This window comes from Sminthopsis crassicaudata, chromosome 3, assembly GCF_048593235.1.
Source record: "Sminthopsis crassicaudata isolate SCR6 chromosome 3, ASM4859323v1, whole genome shotgun sequence".
Taxonomy (NCBI): domain Eukaryota; kingdom Metazoa; phylum Chordata; class Mammalia; order Dasyuromorphia; family Dasyuridae; genus Sminthopsis; species Sminthopsis crassicaudata.
The window spans coordinates 173,774,223-173,796,794 of NC_133619.1; the positions used below are offsets into that span (position 1 = coordinate 173,774,223).

General features: G+C 34.0%; 1 protein-coding gene across 3 annotated transcripts in view; it reads left to right on the forward strand.

Annotated features, from left to right (window-relative positions):
- Positions 1-22,572, forward strand: part of TMEM255B (transmembrane protein 255B) — a 117,439-nt gene that overhangs the window by 23,028 nt on the left and 71,839 nt on the right. For all 3 annotated transcript variants that reach the window (XM_074299596.1, XM_074299597.1, XM_074299598.1), the window contains exon 3: positions 3,153-3,215. In XM_074299596.1, coding sequence (XP_074155697.1) covers positions 3,153-3,215 — 63 coding nt within the window. The remainder of the gene's footprint in view (positions 1-3,152; positions 3,216-22,572) is intronic.

The following is a 22,572-nucleotide window of genomic DNA, read 5'->3' on the forward strand; positions in this document are numbered from 1 at the left end:
CTCCATGGATTTTAGCTACATTATAATGGTAATAGATAAATATTTCTCCAGCCCTTTCTAAGGTTTGCAAAACAAACAAAATCTATATTTGTTCTATCCATGGCAGATCCTCTCCAAATTATGACATTCTTTGTCTTTGGGACTCCCTATCTCAATCAATGAATTAGTAGGTTATTTATTAAATATTTACAACATTCTATTTCAGTTTTTGTGTTTTTGTTTTCCCATCTAAATTGTTGTAATTATTTTGTATATTATTATCTTGCCTTTACTTAAATTTACTTTTCATCAGTTCATATAAGTCTTCTCTACTTTATATTTATCATATGTGTTATTTCTTTTAGCACAGTAATTTTTCATTGTATTTTTGTACCACAATTTATCTAGCCATTCTCCATTTGATGGGCCTTTACTTTGTTCCCAGTTCTTTGCTACTATAAAATTTGTTGCTATTTTGATGTATACAGATCTTTATATTATTGATTTTCTTGGTATTGATACTTCTTGGTAATAATGGGATCTCTGGGACAAAAATGATGGGCATTTTAATTACTTTCTTTGAATAATTTGAAATTATTTCCCCGGAATGATTAGACAAATTCACAGCTTCTCTAGGAGAGCATTTGTGTTCCTATTTTTCCATAGTCCTTCTAGCATTGACTATTTCCATCTTCTATTATCTCTGCCAATTTGCTGAATGAGAAGAATAGCATCAGAGTTGTTTTGATTTTCATTTCTTATGATTAGTAATTGTAACTTTCTTTCATATGGTTGTCTTTAGTTTGCAATTGTTATGAGATCTATTTCTTCATATCTTTTGATTACTCAATTGGGCAATAACCCAATTTTTTTCTTTCTATTGTTGTTTGGTTGTTCATTTGTGTCCGACTCTACCTGACTCCATGAACTTTTGTCCATGGGATTTACCTGGCAAAGATATTAGAATGGTTCATCATTTTTTTCTCCAGTGTCTCTTCATTTTACATATAAGAAACTGAAGCAAATGGAAGTTAAGTGACTTGTCCAGGGTTACACCATTAGTAAGTCTCTGAGCCTGTATTTGAACCCAGATCTTCCTGCTTTCAAACTTAGTTCTCTGTCTACTATACCACCTAGTTGTCCCAGTCTTCTTATATTGTTGTTGGTGTTCAGTTTTGTCTGACTCTTGATAACTTCATTTGGTTTTTTTTTGTTTTTTGGTTTTTTTTTTTTTGGCAAAGATACTGGAGTGTTTTGTCATTTCTTTTTCCAACTCATTTTACAGAGGAGGAAACTGAAGCAAATAGGCTTAAATGACTTGCCCAGGGTCACACAGCTATTAAATATGTGAGCCCATATTTGAACTCAGAAAGATGAGTCTTCCTATTTCCTAGCCCAGTACTATATCTACTTTTTCACCCAGCTGTTCCCTCTCACTGTAGGACTTTACCTTTAAAACTGTTAGCATAAGTCTGCTATCTCCCAAACATATTTTAATCTTAATTTTGACTTTTGAAGACTGAAATTATGCTTTCAAGACTTTATTTGAGGTTTAAGGGTGGGAATTTTTGGAGTGATGAAAGGAGGTCGGGTTTTATATCCCTGGTTCTGCCCACATTAACTAAAGCTGCCCAACAAGACATCTTCAAATCACTTTCATTTTCTTATTTTACGTATCACTGAACAAAGACTGCATACTTCTATGCACACGTTCAGAATTCCTTCAGAAATATATACCCCTGTGTCACATCTCAGACCTGGTAGCCAGACACCTCTTGCCAGGGTGAAATTGCCTGGAAGAGTTAGACTCTTAGCCTCAATTTGTGATACAGTTCACTCTTGCTAATGTCACTATCTAGTATGCATTGTGTTTGGCCTAGAGGTAGCATAGGCAAGGACCTTGTAATCAGAGGAATTCACATCAAGAACATTTTTAGTTTTAAAAAAATGAAAACTGAGATCCTAGTTTTTGACCTCTCACAAGACTGTGGTTAAAGTTTCTCACATAGCTTTATTGAGAGTTCACAGCTTATGGAGATATTCTCATTCCACAGCATTAGATTTAATTTCTGCCCTGAAAAATTGGGAAGTAGGCAAAGTTTGTTTTTCATCTATCTTTTTTGTATACTTTCTTCTCTTTTAGGTGCCTGTTTTCCCAATACTCCAAGCCTTCCACTGTTATCCTGTTAAACTTGACCTTTTAAGAAGTACTCCAGATTTTGAACTTTTTGTTTCTTTCTATAGGCATCAAAACTGACTTTTCCTTCAGGTTTCTACTTTATTCATTCCAAGATAACTAATAAACTAATTTCTTAGCAAGATATTAATAAGAGGCAATGGATTAATATGTTGCCTCTTCCTGGTAGCATATTTTTATTCAATTTGCTTTTGTGTTATTAAAATGTATTTTTGAAAATTACATTGCAAATGTTACATATTTTATTTTGTATCTTCCAAAAAATTTTATGAAAAGGGGTTCTTAGGTTTCACCAAGCTGCCAAAGAGATCCATGATACAAAAAAGGGTTAAGAAGCCATGTCTTAACTCAAAAGAAAAGAGGCATCAGAGGCAAAATGGGTAGAGAAACTGCTTCAGAGTTAGAAAGATTAGGTTAACATCCTATCTAGGAGATGCAATGGCTTTGAAATCCTGAGCACATCACTTAATCTGTCAGTGATCAAGAGTAGGTGCTTTTCTGCATTTGGTAAAGTGATGATGAATCACATTTCCAGTTCTAAAAACTCTCTTAAACTCAAAAGAATTACCCTTTATTGTTAGAATTTAGGCACATCAAGTGGTGATATATTTCAGAAGTAAGATGTTCCCGAAATGAGACCACAGAAAGGAACTACTTATTCTTCTCATGTGGAACGTGTCTTAATTAGCTGCTCAGTAGAGAGAGAAAGCTAGACGTGAAATCAGAAACGGAGTTAAAATTTATCTACAGATGCTCACTAGCTGTATGATTCTGGGCAGATTATTTAACCACTTTGGGCTAGTCCAAAGGACTCCAGTCCAACATGAATTGTCCTTCTTTTTTGCTTTCATGAAATGTTTTTCAAACTGTTAGGTTAGGTTAGTTTTATTACTTACTGTTAAACTCTCCTAACAAGGTTGCTAATAATGCTGAAATATTGACCTGGTTTCCCCTTTTTTTTTTCTTTTGGTTGTAGCTTGGCTTTGGATCTTTCTTGGGAATTATTGGCATTAATTTGGTGGAAAACAGAAGACAAATGGTAAGAAAAATATTTCTTTTAAACATAAAATATGTGTGTTTCTCAATTACTAAACTTTTAGAAGAACGTTATTACTTGTTTATCTTAGTATAGCTCTGTAGCTGTGGGACTGGGGGTGAAAAATATTGGGGAATGGGAAAGTTTTTACATTAAGCAAAGTGAAGATGAAATGATTGTGTAAATTTAACAAACTTCCATTTTGTGACTCAACAACTCAACTATATGTTATTTCTTTTGGGCTGTAGAGCTTAATACATAGGCACATCATATATACTTACTTAATTTACTTGATTTGGGTTAAGATCATACTTAAGGGTTAGCATATTAAAGTGTCTAGTGTATAATAGTAATTTTAAAATGTTTGATAATCAGTTGCTTGTAAGAGATTGCATAGAAGGTTGGGATTAGGGCATGTAAATTACTATAAATTTTACAGAATGTTGGGGCTAGAATTTTAGAATTATCATCTGACCCGTCTAATTTGATTTGATTTTTAATTTTTTTAAATTTTATTTTGATAGTTTATTATTTTTCCAATTACATGTAAAGATGATTTTCAACATCCATTTTTGTAAGATTTTGAATTCTAAATTGTTTTCTCACTCTTTCCTTGCTTTTCTCCTTCCTTATGCTATCAAACAATCTGATATAAATTATGAGTACATTCATTTTTAACATATTTCTATATGTGTCATGTTGGTAAAGAAAAATCAGAACAAAAGAAAAAATAAGAGAAAGGAAAAAACAACACAAAAGAAAAAAAAAGATGAAAATAATATACTTTTGATTAGCATTAAGTCTAGTTCTTTACTGGATGCAGTTGGCATTTTCCATCCAAAGTATATTAGAATTGCCTTGGATCATTTCATTGTTGAAAAGAACTAAGTCTGTTATAGCTGATTATTGTGTATGTTTTTCTGGTTCTTCCAGATTCACTCAGCATCAGTTCTTTGTAAGTCTTTCCAGGCTTTTCTGAAATCAGCCTGCTCATCATTTCTTATAGAACCAACAATGTTGTATAATTTTCATATGCCATAACTTATTCAGTCATTCCCCAATTGATAGTCATCCTCTCAGTTTCCAATTCTTTGCCACCACAAAAAAAAATGTTTGTTACACATGTGGGTCCTTTTCATTTTTAAGATGATCTCTTTGGGATATAGAATTTAGTGGGACTGTTGGAGCACTGGGAATGTACAATTTTATAGTGAATTGAACTTTCTAATCCTAAAAGGGAAGAAATTGAAGTCTTTAGTAGTGAAAACATTCGGGCGAGTTTGTATAACTAACTATTCTAGTTTTAGTGCTGGAGGGCCAGCACTAGAATCCATATCTTTTGTTTCTGTGATCATTGCTCTTTCTTAACTACTTATTTACATTGCTCTTACTATTCCTTCCCGATTTGACCTTATTTTGAAAGACAATTACATTTATTATTTTTTAAAATTTGTTTTTTAATTCATGGTCTCATTGCCATTTTTGTTGCTAAGTCCATGTTTGAGCTATGTGTCAATAAAAATGAATAGTTTACTTAGAATATTTATAGTGAATGTGATTTGGGGATCCTAATCTTTTTTCTCCTTTATTCTCCTCAAAATATTATGTTAAATAGTTAAGTAAATTAAATAAACTGTATCATGTCATCTATTTCACCATCTAATTGATAATTCACCAACCTTCTTGTTGATTGCATACTGAAGAAAACACCAAGTTTGGCTTGATATTCCCTTAATATTCAATACATTCACATCATAAGTTTGTTGAGAGATAGCAGATTATAATTACTTAGCTTGAATTTTTCGTTACCCCAGCAGAAGGAGGAGAAAGAGAGAGAGAGAGAGAGAGAGAGAGAGAGAGAGAGAGAGAGAGAGAGACAGAGACACAGAGACACAGAGACACAGACACAGACAGAGACAGACAGACAGACACAGACACAGAGAGAAAAAGACAAAGAGAGAGATAGAAAGACAGAGACAGAGAGAGTGACAGAATGGCAGACAGACCGAGGCAGAGAATGAATTATCTATTTTTCTAAAACCAGCAGGAGAAATAAAGAACATTTTGATTGGTGAAGAATAATTGGCAGATACTGAAGTCAAAGAAAAGCAAGGTGGTTGTAGGTAAATAATATGATTCAAATTAGGTATGAGACAGAAATTTTTTTGCCCATAAATATTATAAAGAGGCATTTTATGAATGGGGTACTAATATATCCCCCCAACAAGAATTTCTGCTTGCATTCTGGATCCTTATCTAAAACATTTGCTCTCGACCTTTACCCACAGCATTCCAGTGAGTGAATTCCAGATCCAGATAGTCCAAATATGTTGTGGTCATTGCGTGATCTTTACTTTCTCCAGTCTCATGGAGGAACAGTGAAAATGGGATGTGGTCAGATGTGTGTTGGTAAATGTTTAACAATTGCCTCCTTGAAAATGCAAGATACATTTAAAATTTAATTTGCGTTCACCTTTTTTTTTTTCTATTACTTTCTTAAGTCTAGACAATCAACAAAACAATAAATCAAGACCTGATTTATGGTATTTGCCAATTTCTGGGCTATAAAGCTCACAATGAAAAATTTTATCAAGGTGGATCTCATGAGGTAGTTTGAGATAGCTCTAATATAACACTGTATACAAAAGAAAAGAGGATGGATATAGGGTTAAAGTGACCCTCTATTGTAAACTAGCCCTGAAACCTTGGATAAATTAAATAAGCTTCAATTTTCTTTGTTTTTAAAATGGGAATAGTAATATTTACTCCAATCATATAAGACTGGAAGAATGCTGTCTTATAAAATGTATAACACTATATAAATATGTTATTATTATAATATTACTTGTGGGTGGAATTGGCAGTTGCTTATGTGATTTTATTCAGGAGTCTGGGAAGGTCTCTGTGTCCTCAAATATCTTCCCTTCTCAATGACATTCCTTTAACTGGACATAGTCTTTTATTTCATAATTCAAGATAAAATATAAAATGAAAATACCCCAAGAAAGGAGATAAATGGCTTAAATTCACATAATGGCATAATTGAGAAGAAAGGTTTGACTATCATGGTAGTAATTAGAGACTGGAAAAATAAAGTTCTACATCACAGTTTTGCTCAGGTCCCTATCTCTGCTGGATATACTTGGAGGTGTGTATTTGCTTGAGAGTGTGAGTATTTGTGAATTGACTGGGGATTTCTTTTGAGTTAATGGAGACAGGGAATTCTCTAGAAGGAATCAGATTCAAGGTCACTAGGTGGGACTATCCCATAGGTACTAGATATCTAGTAAGATTTTACGATTTGGCTGTGGGCTACTCTTAGAGTATAGTTTTAGTATTCACTAAGATTAGAAGTGTTAACTCAGAGTAGAGTGTGACAAATGCTGAAAAATATTTAAGCATAAATGAGAAATGTTTAACAGAATAAATTTTAAAATACAATATAGTATAGATAATGTTAGGTTGTTTTCAAAGACAGTTTTTGTAGCTGACAGACATCAGTTTCTGTTTGAGTCTGACACAACTGCATGAAGGTCATAGAACTAAAAAATTGGTCTAGAGTTCAAAAATACAAAAAAAAACAAACAAAAAAAAACCAACCCAATAACCAAAAAATCCTCTCAAAACATTAGTTGAACTCCTTTTTTTATAGTTGAGAACATCAAGACCCAGAGAGATCAAGCTATGTGCCTAAAGTCATACAATAGTAAGGAGAGCAAGATTTGACCCCTGGTTCACTGATTCCAAATTCAGTATTTTTTTCATTGTGTCATTTTATCTTTATGGTGACCTATGCAAGGAATGTTCATTTTAATTAATAATATACAATATAAAGAATATGTGAAATGCTTGTGATGTGACTGTGTTTGGAAGAAGTGATATCTTAATCCATAGTTCCGGATCAATGATAAAACTCAGTGCCTACCTACTGACAGAGGGATGATGAATTCATGATTTAGATTGAGATATATATTACTTGGACTGAGGCAACATGGAAATTTGTTTTACTCAGACCATGCATCTTTTTTCTTTTTCAGTAGGGGAGATAAAAGGGAGATTTTTGCTAAATAATAAAATAAAGACATGGTTCTAACATATTTGACACTCTCTTATCTCCTGTGGGACTTTCACTAAGCTTTGACCATTTCTGAGTCTCGTGAGATAACCAGCTTGTTACTCTGCATTGGCATGGACTTTCCAGAAAGGCCCTCTTTTCTCTTTATGGTCTGTGGCATTCTGGCTAATTTTTCTTCAGTTCTGGGGTAGAAGAAGTCACATACAATAACTTCTTATTGTATTTCTTGATTGGTGCAAACTTTAGTCTTTTTGCAAAAGTAGATATGTGGAAAATGGGTGATCTGCCTCCAAGTAGTCATCTTGACTGAAATGTGTCTTTTCTTGTCAAAAGGAGAGATTGAAAGACCAAATGATGGGTGTGGTAGAAATAGTAACGGAATTTGAATCACCTGAATTCAAATCTTGATCTACTTATTTGCTAATTGTGAAAGTATGGACAAGTTATGTAATCTTTCTCTTCCTTCCCTCATCAACAAAACAAGGAATTCGGACTTCAAGGTCCCTGGTAATTCTAAATGTATAATCTAATACTAGAAAACCAAACTAAGGTGGTAGAGCGGACAGAATGGAGCTTTTACGATTCATAATATTTTAATATATGTTACTTCATATCATTTTGATGACAATCCAATGAATCAGGTAGATCAGGTAGGCTTATAAGCTCCATTTTACTGATGAGGGAATGAATGGTTCAGAAAAGTTGCTATAGAAGGCTCATAGATAATAAGTAGGAGAACCTAGATTCCAGGCCTTTTAGTGTCAAATCTAACTGTATTTTTTTTCCTGAGTTATTTGAGAAAGGAGCTCAGAATGGAACCCTATAAAATGTTGACATTGAGGGAGGAAGATGAGGAAGAGTAACCAGTAAAAGTGGCAGATAAGAGTATTCAGAGAAGCAGGATTTAGAAAATAGGAAATTGTATTATCATTGAAAACTAGAAAGTAGAGAGTTTCAAGGAGGAAATGGAAATGGCAGGTATCACATAAAGAATGAAAAATTGAGAACTGGGAAGTGGTCATTGAATTCGATGATTAGGACATCACTAGTGATTTTTAAAAGGTGTCTTTTCAGTAGAATGACTAAAAGTTATATGGAAAGGAGGTGAAAAATGAAGTGAGGAAATGGAGACAATGAGTATAAACTACTTTTGTGAGTTTATTCTTCTTAACCTGACAGAAAAGGATCAAGAACATTGGGTAGAAGAGCCAGTAGATAATTTCACCATCTAACTAAACTATCTAATACAGCATCTGTATTGCAAAGAGAGGAGCAAGAACCTGCTGGGAAGCAATTTAGGAAGCTGACAATGTGGCATTGTTTTAGAGACAATAAAAAAAACCTTCTTGTCCCAAAATATCTCTCCCCAAATGCCTGAAATCCCACCATTAGAAACAAATTCTTTTGGCCAACTATGACCAGTGGAGTCAGGAAGATCTGAACTCAAATGTAGCTTCAGATATTTACTAGCTATGTGATCTTAGGCAAGTCACTTCACCACTGTTTGTCTCAATTTCTTAATCTGTAAAATGAGCCAGAAATGTAAATGGCAAATCTCTCCATTATCTTTGCCAAAAAAACAAACAAGCAAACAAACAAACAAACAAACAAATCACAACCCAAATGAAATCAGAAAGAGTCAGATATGATGAAATGATTCAACACATATAGATATATACCTAACACAGATACAGGTAGGCTTACATTCAAATATATATATACTTAAATACAAACAGTGTTGCTGATTCCAATTTTTCCTGGACTCAAAAATCCCAGATTTCCATCTTCTAGATGGAAAAGCATTTGTGGGTACAGCATGATGTCAGTTTTTGGCTTTACTGATTTCTTTATTACTCCAAACAGGGACTCTAGTTAGAGTGTCAGGCTTGGATTTGCTTCATTTTAATCAATAAAGAAGCATCTGTGAATTGAGATTCTTGGCTGAGAACTGTGGCACCACAACTGTCATTCTGGAGCTTCAGATCCATTCCCCTTCCTGCCCCCACAGTTTAATGGCCTTCTCCTTAATGCACTGGATTTATTTTTTGCTTTGTGTGTATGTTTAAAGTACCTCTAACCTATCATTATTCTTCAACAGAAGAATTTTATTAATGGTCAAAGAAGAGGGATGATCAGAGGCTTGATTTCTTCCTCTCTGGCATTATTTCCATATCACAAATCTTTCTTCTCAGAAAAATGCTATTCAGTTTGTTTCTTTCTCATTGCTATTTCTGTTGCCTTTACCAACTAAATGAATAGTGATCTTAAATCACTATTTCTGTTGTCTCTGCAAAAAAAAAAAAAAGAACAGTAATTTTCAATCAACCAATCAATTACAATCAATACAGTCCTTTCATGTGGACCTCTTCTCAAAATAATGTGATTTTTTTTGTTCTGATTTTCCTTTTTTTAGAAAAAAATTCATATTTTGTTTTTCCTCAATTACATATAAAAACTGTATTTCATAAAGGAAAGGGACCTGTATGTGCAAGAATGTTGGTGGCAGCCCTCTTTGTGGTGGCCAGAAACTGGAAACTACATGGATGCCCATCAATTGGAGAACAGCTGAATAAATTGTGGTATACAAATGTTATGGAATGATTATTGTTCTGCCTCAATTTCCTCACATATAAAATGAGTTGTAAAAGGAAATGCAAAAATACTACAGTATTTTTTCCTAGAAAACCTCAAATGGGATCATGAAGAGTTGAACATGATTGAAAAGACAATAACAAAATGGGGACAACAGCAACTATCTCACAGGGTTGTTCTGGGAATAAAAAGAAGTGATACATGTAAAGCATTTTGTAAACCTTAAAGTGCCATATATATGTTATTTTTTTATTAGGTGATAGGATTCATTGTGTTATTTCTTTTCCTGAATTGGCTGTTTGCACATATCCTTCATTAGTCAATTAATTGCCTAAGCTGGAATAAAGATGACTGGAACAGTTTAAAAACAATAGACCAAAGCATTTAAGATGTAGTCTGTCATACTTAATTACAGAGTACTTTTTGGTCAGGTGTGCAGAAAAAGTTTGTGCTCAGGAGTTAGAACAAATCTAGGTTTAAATCTAACCTCTGGCACTTACTGGCTATGTGACAATCAACAAATGACTTACCTTTACTCTCTAAGTTTCATGTCCTCTCCTATAAAAATGAAGGTCACAGTGGGATAGTATCTATCTCAAAGGGTTATAATGAACCTCAAATAAAACACCATTTGTAAAGTATTTTGCAAATTTTGAAGGTTTACACAAATAACAGCTGTTATGATCTCCTTGTAGAAGAAAACAGAAAATGGACTCTTCCGCATAAGTTTAAAGGGTAATAAATTTAGAGCTGAGAAAGATCAGATTTTGTCATAATATAACAGATTTAGAGCTGGAAGAGTCCTGAAAAGGTTTGATCCCTTTATTTTAGAGATAAGGAAGCTAAGATCTGGGAAGTCAACAAAATTTCACCAGGTCAATGATGTCAGATTCAAATAGAAAAGAGGGCCACACTAAATAGAAATAAGGATTCTTGTGTATATTGACTTAGAAAATTTCCTTATATTAACAATAGCTATGTTCTACTATAAATATTATTTTGTTAAATATTTCCCAATTATATTTAAATCTGATTTGGTCTATATTTAGGAGTTTTTAGGAACCTTCTGATATTTGGGAGTTTCATGTTTGACACCTCTGACCCAGGTGGTAAATACCATCGGTGGAATTTGTACTCAGATTAATTAGAAAGCCAATATTATTGATATTCTTCCCTCTCCTGATTTTCATAAAAAGGAACTAAGACATTCATAGAGTTCAAAGGACTTGCCTAAATCATCTGAGTAATAGTTGTGATCAGAATTCAAAGCTAGTCTTCTAACTCCATTTCTTTCCAATGCATCATGTTCTTGGCTGTTTTGGTAAAGAACACTTTCTTTTTTCTTTTTTTTTTTCCTAAGTACTTTCTTTCATATATATTTGTATTTGAATTATTTGAAGTTATTAGTATATAAACTATGGAAATTTCTTTCAGTACAATGAAAACTTGTTTGCAGTGTAAATTAATATACTTCAATCACTTCGTGGAGATTCATTTTTCATACTACTCGAGACTTAGCTGTAGTACGTTTTAGTACCTTTGCTATTTCTATGGCCACTGCTATAGATCTAATTCAGCACCAAGGATAATTCTTTCATATTGAATAAAGAATAGAAGTCTGTTGGCATAGTCCTTTAGATAACACATTGAATTTGCCATGGTTCATCCAGACAAAGATATTATTTTTGATGGTTACACATTGCATTCTCCTATATGATTCTTTTGTGAATGGTACCATCTGAAGGTTGATATAAGTCTTACCTTTGCCAGTCTGGGTCATGAAGGTTAAGCTCTAGGAATAATATTGAACCAGTAACTTCAAAGTTAGTTTTCAAACCAGGAGTGAAATTTTCATCTTACTGCTTGAAGTTGTGTTTGGAAAGTCTATAATGTCCCTAAGGGATAATAGAGTAGACAGGAGAGATGGGAGGTAGCAGTTTCTCTAACCTTTGTCAGGCTAGTTTTTTTCCTCTTCCGGATAGAGCTCTCAGGCTTTACCTATTCACCTTCTTTGGATTTCAGTTCCCTTTACTAGCCTTTGATCTTCTACTGATTAGTGAGTCAACTAGCATTTATTAAGTGCCTCCTCTGTGCCAGAGGACAGCTAGAATCTTGGAACTCGTCTTCCTAGGTTTAACTTTGTCTCCAGATACCAGTTTCCTCACTGTACAATGACCTGGAGACATAAATACTAAACTATTCCGGTATTTTTGACAAGAAAACCCACCTGGGGTCAGAAAGAGTTGGACATGAAATGACTGAACAATAACAACAACAAAGTCTATTATTGCTGTTTCTCTCAGAATTGGGCAAGAGCCCAGAATAAAGGGACTGGGGGTTGTTTGCTGATAAAGAAGCAGACGATCTTAACTTGAGTCAAGAGAGCCTGATTTTATCCAAGACATATTTTATCTCCAAAATATCTAGGGAGGCAAGCTGGAAGTTAAGAATATGCTGAGTCAGCTCCTACTATATTTCTTTAGCTTCCAAAGTTTTTTTCTCTCTCTCTGAATTTCTTTTTCAAAATGAGTCAGAAACCATGCTTGTCCCTAAAGCAGCTCTTATCAGTCCCCCCTGATGCTGATCTCTAGATCTCAACATCTTTTTTTCTAATTAGTGGTTAGATTATCTCTAAGGCCCTCTTTCAGTTCCTGAATATTAAATTATTATAATGTTACATATAATCATAATATGTTGTTATGTTATATTCTTATAATATAACATGTTGTATATTGTATTATAATATTCAATATACAATATTCTGGATCATAATATTTGATAGCCAATAGCAACACTAAAAGTATAATTTGCAATATATGCCTTTAGATTATATCAGATTGCTTGCCATCTTGGGGAGGGAGAAAAAAAATGAAAACCATCTTTACATGTAATTGTGAAAAATAAAATACTATTAAGTAGGAAAAAAGTGAGTGTTAAAAGTTGTAAAATGTAATTGAGAAATATTTAATGAAACAAATGAAAAATATATAAAAAGAATGTAAGTTTCTTGAGGAGATGAACTATTTTTTAATCTTTTTTTTTTGTATCCCTAGGACTTTGCATAGTTCCTAGTACATAGTAAGTAGTTAAATAGAAAAGAGGAAAACAAAATTTTGTTAAGTACTTATTATGTGTCAGGCACCATGATATGTGCTTTATAAATAATATCTCATTTGATCCTTACAACAACCCTGGGAGGTGTTTATTATCTTCATTTTGCAGTTGAGGACCTGAGGTAAACATGTTAAGAGACTTGCCCAGGGTCACATAGCTAATAAGTGTTTGAGGCTAGATTTGAATTAATGTCTTCTTGACTTCAAGGCCTAATGTTTGGTTCACTAAGAAGGAAAAAAAAACAAACTTAAAGACTGACCACTTATAATAATATATGCAACATTTAGTCCAAGAGTCATGTACTTTTCTGCTGAGAGGAGGACAATATATTGCATTTCCTGTTCTTCATGATTTGTTATTACTCGTGGTTTGGCTTCCTTTTAATGTTCTTTTCATTTATATAATTCATTATTTACATATATATATTAATATTTATATATCATAATGTATATTTATATATTATTTATACTTATTTTCTATGTCATTCTTTTGGTTTTACTTATTTTACTCAGAACCAATTCAATATAATTCTTATATTCCTTTAAATTATTAATTTCTTATTGCACTGTAATAATTTCATCCCATCTATTTATATGTTTATTTAGCCATTCCTGAATCAATGGGAACCCCATTTTTTCTGTTCTTTGCTACCATAAATGAATATTTTGTTATATATCTTTCTGTCTCTGAACCACTTAGAGGTCCAATAGTATAATCCCCTCATTTTGCAGATGAAAAATTGAGACCCATTAAATTACATAATCAATATGTGGCTTTTTTATGTATCTAATTCATGGTTTTTCACTCTTCTGGTTGTTCTGCCTTTCCAATCTTCCTAATATTCTCTTTTTTAATCCATCCAAATTGGCATTCTTGTCATACAGTAGTCATTCCATCCAACATGTCAAATCTGTCTTCTGTCTGTGCCATTGTATAACAGGCTATCACTCATACCTAGAATATCTTGCCTTGTCATCTCCTCCATCTATTAAAATCAATACTCCCAGCTTCTAGTGCCTCCCCACCAAATCTCATTGGCTTTATTTAATATATACTATATATTCATACATATATACTTACGTGGGTACATATTGTCTCTCTATGTAGAATGTTTTGTTTAAAACTTCTTATTCCTCAAAGCTACAACAGCACCTGTTATATAATAATACTTAGCAAATACTTGATTGGTTAATTGATAGATTGCTTTTATTGCTCCATCTAATGTCATTTCCATTTTCACATTATCCCTAAAAGCTCTAAAAAGCCTTTAGTCCTGGTTTGGGAGGAAACACATAATGAACTGAAGCAACAAAGTATCGCTGCCTCTATATCTTGGTTTCCTGAGAGAGATTTATACCCTGGAAATCAATTATCTGGGACAGTTTGGGGGTAACCCCTAGTTTGAAACAAAGAATTTTTTTCGTGCCTCTCTAATAGGAAGGCTATACATATATGCAAAGACACAATTTAAAGGTTTGGAATACTAGTTGTTCACTCCAAGGAAATAATTGTATGTTGTAAGATTGTAAAGCAAGCCAGATTTATTGAGGGGGAAAATTCACAAAACAAAAGGATAAACAGAGTGAATAGCCACACGGCAGTGTGCTGGCATCCTGGATGGAGTTAGGTCTCCAGAGGAGACCATTAGAGTAAAGAGGGCATACTATCGCCTAAGACAGTTGTTTAGTGGGTTTTTTTTTTTTTATAGGAGCCTTTATCTAGCACTGATAGGACCAGGCATTGGGGAAGGGATGTGGAGACTGGTCCTAACTGATATTACTGGATGGAATATTATTAAGAGGTAGAAAGAAATGCTCCTGGTTAATTGTCAACTAGTGGATATTCAAAATCCTTTTGGACAAGAAAAAGGTTTTGGGACATACTGCTGTCTCATACTCAGTGTGGGTGTGGGAGGGGTGGGGATGGAAGTGGAGAAGGACAGGGTGCAATAAGAGCAAAGTCTTTGTGAATCAGAAACTGTGAATCAGAGGGTCATGCAAATTTTATTTATTTATTTAAAAAATAATAATAGCTTTTTATTTTTCAAAATACATGCAAAGATAGCTTTCAACAATCACCCTTGCAAATCTTTGTGTTCCAAAAAATTTTCCCTCCCTCCCTTCTTCCCTAGATAGCAAGTAATCCAACATAGGTTAAACATGTGAAATTTTTCTAAACATATTTCCATATTTATCATATAGATAAATATGCACAAGAAAAATCTGATTAAAAGGGAAAAAAGAAAGAAAGAAAAAATAAGCAAGTAAATAAAAATATCAAAAAAAAGTGAAAACACTATGTTGTAATCCACATTCAGTCCTCAATAATCCTCTCTCTGAATGCAGATGGCTCTTTTCATCACAATTGGAATTGCCCCAATCACCTTATTGTTGAAAAGAGATGAATAGGAACAGGTGAAGATTTCTCAGAGACTGTAAGACACTAGGCCCTAAGCTTTAGAAAGTTACTTGGCCCACAGGAAGTAGATGGCATTGGTGACCATTGGTCAATGGTTACTTCCTTTTCAGTCCATCCAATGGACCCAAGTCTTTTGTTATATAATTCACTCCCTGTTTCCAGCCCAGGACCACAGACACCATGCTGGGCTGCTCAGTGCAAGGAACAAATAGATGCTTTCTGTTTGTATCTGAAAATGCCTCTGAGTAGTTACTTTGGGTAAGGAGGTCTAGCACCCTGTCCCACACAGAGCCAAGGTCATCAGAGTTGATCATCACATAATCTTGTTGTAGCTGTGTACAATGTTCTTTTGGTTCTATTCACTTCACTCAGTATCAGTTTTTGTAAGTCTCTCTAGGCTTTTCTGAAATCAACCTGCTAATCATTTATAAGAAACAGCAATAATATTCCATTACATTCATATACAATACCTTATTTAGCCATTTCCCAACTGATAGGCATCCATTCTGTTTTCCTTGCCACTACAAAAAGGGCTGCTACAAACATTTTTGCACATGTGGGCTTTTTTTTCCTTTTTTAAGTTTTAGCAGCAATAGAAGATACCAAATATTCCTCCAAATTTAATTCTTTATGTAAAAATAAACAAGCACACTCCTCTCATTAGTATGCATATTTACCTCTAATAAAAGGTATAATTATATGTATACCCAAAAGTATGTCAAAATAAATTTCCTTATGATTTGTTATCAGCAAATATTTTATTTGTATACCTATTTTATATACCTATATATCTGGGATTGCTTGGTCATAAAAGAAAAAAAATTTCTTGGGTGAAAAGAGGTCACAAGTAGAAAACCTTTTAGAAGCCCTGAACTAGAGGGAGTCTGGTAGATAAGTGTTGCAAATACAACTTGGGTGACACAGGAAAAGGGTAGTATATCACTGAGCTTTGGTATGTAGGACCACTGTAAGTGTTTTTTGAATGTAATACAACCATAATAAATCTGTTGAGCTTTTCAGAATAATGGTTTCTTCTTTTATTTATTTCACACAGTCATCTTTCAATCTGCTTCTGCAAAGTCATGCTTTTAAATAAGACTACCACATTTTTCCCTTGAAATAAGTAGTTAAAAGACCCATTTACCAGCATGGTGTTTCACTCTCAGTGGCAATTAGCCTTGTTTTCTATTGCCTTTGGAAACATCATTTCACTTTTAACATTATGTAGTAATCATTAAAACTACCTTATGGTTCTTCATTACAAGGGGATGAAGTGATGAATTTTGCTTTTGTTGTTGTTGTTTATATGGGGTTTTATATTCTTTGTCCAAAGAGCCCTTTCCCTCTCCAGTGCCTAGAATGTGCCTGAGAAATGCTAGACCAATGTCTCTGAAAATTGAGGTGTTTTTCTGGACTGATGATTTCCAGACTATTTCAGTTATAGTTGTTATTGTTCAGTCATTTCATTGATGTCTGACTCTTCATGACTCTATTTGTTTTTTTGTTTGTTTTTTGTGAAAATACTAGAATGGTTTGCCATTTCTTACTCCAGTTCATTTTACAAATGAAAACTGAAGCAAACAGGATTAAGTTACTTCCCAGTCTCATATAGCTACTTGATATCTAAGGTCAAATTTGAACTCAAAGATGAGTCTTCCTGACTTCAGAACTGTCACTCTTATCTACTATACCATAGATCTAGCTAATCACAGTTTTAGATTCAACTGGTATTAATTAATGGTAGCCCACATTTTTGTAGCACCTTAAGATTTACAAAATACTCTTCAAAATGACTTTGTGATATAGATTGGGGTCATACTAGTCCCATTCCATGGATGAAACTATGAACACCGAGGAGGCGTTCAATGACTTGCCCAACATCATAAAGGCGTGAAATGCCAGAGCTGCAATTTGAACCCGTGTCTCTTGAAAAGTTCAGGGCTATTCTCTCCCAGGCTATTTGTTCTTTCAACAAGTAACTACTGATTTTATTGATGCAAAGAAGTAGTCTAGCTTCCTCTTTTTATAAATGAGGGAACTGAGGCCCAAATAGGTAAAACAACTTGTTCTTAGTCATATAAGAAGTGGGTTGTATGGACTATGTAAGAAACAAAATATTTTACCTAGAACTCCACTGAGTATTGATGAATGCAGGAAAAATTTATTTTACATTCTTGCAAGAATGGGTGCCTAGGTTTATAAACACACCTTCGAGATTGCAAAGGTCTCCAAAGGCATTTTATTTCCTATCAGGCAGTATTTTATTTCCTTTCCTGAAGTACAAGTTCCTCCTTTGATTCTCTATTAGTTGGGTGTTACAGAAGTTACATAGCATGAATCTCCAACCCTCATTACATCTTCAGTCCCAGATCCCAAAGAGCTTGCATTCTTCTGGAGGAAGATAACTTCCACCCTTCATTATTCTTTGATGTCCTTGTGGCTTTCAGTTTTCCAGTTTTTAATTTCTCGAATTTAATTTTCATAATTGTGGAAACCAAATAAATGTCCATCCATTTCTTACAGACTAGAATTCAAGTATTCTGGTTCTCAGAAAAGAAGGTGAGGGGGATGGATATAGAGAATGAGGGGAAAAGAAGGAGGAAGGGATGGAAGAAAGAAGTCAGATAGGAAGGGAAGTAAGAAGAGAGGGAGGAAAAGAGGGAAAGAGGGGGAAGAGAAGGATGAAGAAATGAAAAGAGGAAGGAAAGAAGGAAGAAAGAAAGGTAGGGAGGAAGGAAAAAATTTTAAAAAGGAAGAAGGAAAAAAGGGATGGAGAAAGGGAAGGAAGAAAGGAAGAAAAGAAGGAAGGACAAAGAGGTGGGATAAGGGAAGAATGGGATAAAGGAAGAAGGAAAAGAATTGAGGGAGGGAGGAATGTATAAAAGGAGGAAGAGAGAAGGAAGGAAGAAGGGAGGGAGAAAGGAAACAAGCATTTATTATATGCCAGGTATTGTGCTAAGCTCTTAGTTCAGTTCTCTTTCCATAGTACAAAGATTTGCTTCCTGGCTAGGTAATTATGAAATGTCTCAAAAGACTTTATAGGCTTAAATCATCTCCAAATCAAGTGGCAAAGATTTTATCATTGTACCATTGACTAATTTCTCAAAGTGAATTTTAACCATTAACAAAGGGGAAGATTCAAGCTAAGTTCTTTAGTAGAACTCACTATTTACAAGGGGAAAAGAGATGCCATAAGGCAAGCAGAGTTCCTAGAGAATTGCTGCCATCAGGTGGGAAGTTCTAATGAACCTGCAACACCATAAGGCAGGCTAAATTCCTAAAGATGTTAGCAGGAGATTGGTGAGTTAACTCCAAAAGGAGTTAGGGAAGAAATGGGGTACTTTTAGGTTCTTTTATAGGAAAAAAATAACCTGGGTATTAATATCATAACTTGGCCTTCTGATTGGATACATAACTGTAGGGTAATTTTATCAATGAAAAGAATAAAAGACCTATTTAAAAACCAGTTAAGGAGATAATTCAGTCAGTGTTCCTCTCTGTTCAGTATGGTAATTCACTAGAGCCCATAGCAACAAAGGCTCATTTAGGGGCAAGATAAGCCTGTCAATTCCTTCCTTATGGCAACATGACCTTTTGCTGGGATCTTATTCAATCCCCATCATAATTATAAAAGGGAAGGTAATTTTTGCCCTCAAGGAACAATAACAAAAATAGGACAGGGATGGCCTGGGGGATGTATTTTGGTCTGGAAAGTTCTAGATCTGTGAGATCAGAATAACATATTCAAGTATATAAATTAATCTTTTGAGGTTAAAAAAAATTTATCTTCAAATTGGGATAGATCTTTGTATCTATTGGTGTTTGTCTTTTGTTCTTGAAGTGGACTATGACATCAAGGAGATGATGCTATGACCCGCAATTTTTGGATTTAAGTGTGGACTGTGAGAAAGCACCATCTTTTTTTTTTTTTTCTTTCCTATTTCTACTTTCCCCTGATGTCCTATCACTCCAGGACAATTTTCTTGGATTATTTCCTGCATTATTGTGTCAAGATTTCTTTTTTGGTCACAACTTCCAAGCAGTCCAATTATTCTTATATTTTTTCTTCTTGACCTGTTCTCTAGAACTATCATTTTTCTTGTAAGATGTTTCACATTCTATTCTATTTTCTCATTCTTTATAATCTGTTTTGTTGTTTCTTGGTCTCTCGTAGCTTCACTGGAGAAAGGTCATCAGCTGAGAAAGTGATAGGGGCAGGCACAGGAGTTTGAAGAAAGTATGATTGAACTAATATCCACAGGGAGAGTGCTAGGGAATGAATAGATAAGTTGTGAAGTCAGGCATTAACAAAGGCTGTTATATCAATCATGATACAGTCAAATACACAATATAGTTAAATGGATTTATAGCTGATTGAACAAACTTGTCCAAAGAGAGTTAGTTAATAATAGATTGATGATGTCAAGCTACAGAATTGTAGATTGATATGAATGACAATGTAATCTGTCCTTGGCCCTTCCTTTTTGACAGCTTTTGTCAGTGACTTGGAGGAAGATATAGAATGCATATGACTAAAACCCTCCAAACAACTGGAAGGGAATAACAAATACCACAGATGACATAATAGAAATTAAAATAATGACTGGAATCCTGGGCTCTAAGCAACAAGATGAAGTTCTGGCAGGGAGAAGTATAGGTTATTACACTTGAATTAAGAAAAAAAAAAATTCTTTTGCACAAATACAGAATAATAGTCCCCATTCAAAGAACAAAGAACAGCATACAGGGAACAATTCCTATGGCCATGAACCATGTGCTTTAGCATTCAACCAAGGTGCTGTGGCAGCTAAAAAGAGTACCTTGGATAGGACCTGGGATTTCATTAGTATTGGAAACTCCTGGTGAGGAAATTTTGTACCTGCTCTGCAACTAAATCTTAAAGTGTTATCTGGAATATTGAAAGGTTAAATCTAAGGTCATAAGCAGGTTTTTTAAGAAATCATTTTCCAGTCATTTTCAGCTCTTTTTGTCCAACCCCCATATGTGGTTTTCTTGGTAAGCATTTCATCATTTCCTTTTGCAACTAATTTTACATCTGAGACAAACAGGATTAAGTGACTTGTCCAGGGTCACACAGATAATAAATGACTGGGGTCATATTTAAATTCATAAAAATGAGTCTTCCTAACTCTAGGCCCAGTGCTTTATCCACTGTACCAACATGCAGCTGATATAATTGGATATAACTTAATATAATTGATATAACTTAAACCAATGTCTTCTTGACTATATGGATGGCCCTTTACTATGACACACTATCTCTCAATGCTTTCTTAGTCTACAATAATTGGTATATACTGTCTAAAACAAAAGATATAACATGGTACTCTATGATGGTCAGATAGCAACAAACTAAGAAGTTTGCTTCTGGTTATCATATTTTAAGGGTGATAGTGACAAACTGGAGGCGTTCCAGAGGAGGATAATTAGGATGACGAAAGTCTGGAAACTTTTTGATATGTAGAACAATAAAAAACAAAACAAAACTAGAATTGCAAAGTCTAGAGAAAACTATAACAATATATTAATGTATTGAACACATATGTAGAAAAAGGAATATACTTTACTTTGTCCAAAAGGTCAGAACTAGGAACAATGAATAGATCAGTCTTGCATGCTGGCAAATTTGGACTCAATTTAAGAAAACGTTTTTTCCAACAATTAGAGCCATTTAAAAACCAAATCATCTGTCTTTGAATTAATGGGTTTCCTTTTTTTTGGGGGGGGGGTTCCTTTTATTAGAAGTCTTCAAGGCAAGGAATTTTGTGGAAGGCATTTCCAGGCAAGTAGGAGTTGTACTGAATCTCATTCATTATCTATTCTTTTGGAAGACATGATAGTACTCTTTAAGGTTTTTGTTTGTTTGTTTGTTTTTAAATTTTTAAAATTAATTTTATATTTATAACATTTTTTGACAGTACATATGCATAGGTAATTTTCTACAACATTATCTCTTGTACTCACTTCTGTTCCGAATTTTCCCCTCCTTCCCTCCACCCCCTCTCCTAGATGGCAGGCATTCCCATATATATTAAATATGTTATAGTATATCCTAGGTACAATTTATATGTGCAGAACCAAATTTTGTTGTTGTTGTTGTTGTTGTTGTAAAGGAAGGATTGGATAAGGAAGGTAAAAATAACTTGGGGAGAAAAACAAAAAAAGCTCACAGTTTACACTCATTTCCCAGTGTTCCTTCTCCGGGTGTAGCTGATTCTGTCCATCATTGATCAATTGGAATTGGATTAGCTCTTCTCTATGTTGAAGATATCCACTTCCATCAGAATACATCCTCATACAGTATTGTTGTTGAAGTGTACAATGATCTCCTGGTTCTGCTCATTTCACTCAGCAGCAGTTCATGTAAGTCTCTCCAAGCCTTTCTGTATTCATCCTGCTGGTCATTTCTTACAGAACAATAATATTCCATAACATTCATATACCACAATTTACCCAACCACTGAATGTGGATCCAAGCATAATACTTTTACTTTTTTCCCCCCTTTTCTCACAGTTCCCTTCCCCCCATTTTTGATAAGATTTTTCTTCTTTTTTTTTTTTTGCATAACATAACAAACATGGAATATATTTAAAAGGACTGCATGTATTTAACATATATCAAGATACTTTGCTGTCGTGGGGATAGAGGAGGCAAGAAGGGGAGGGAGAAAAATTTGGAACACAAAGTCCTACAAAAATGAATGTTATATACTTTCACATATTTAACATGTATGGGACTGCCTGTCATCTGGGTAGGAGGTGGAGGGAAGGAGGGGAAAAGTTGAAACAGAAGTTTTTGCAAAGGTCAATATTGAAAAATTATCTATGCATATGTTTTATATATAAAAAGCTATAATAAAAATGTAAAAAAATGAATGCTAAAAACTATATTTACTTGTATTTGGAAAAATAAAATATTATTTTAAAAAGTTTATTGTACATTCTTTAATTCATTACCTCTCTGATAAGAGTTAAGTAGCATTAGTAGTATTAGAAAGCAGAGAGAATGGAATAAGAGGCTATTAAAATAGTCTAAATTGAAAATCTTGTCATTTTTTGATGAGAAACAAAGAGGTGGTAAGGGTCTGAACTAAATGGGCCATGAGAGCAGAAAGAAGGGAATAAAATACTATAAAGATA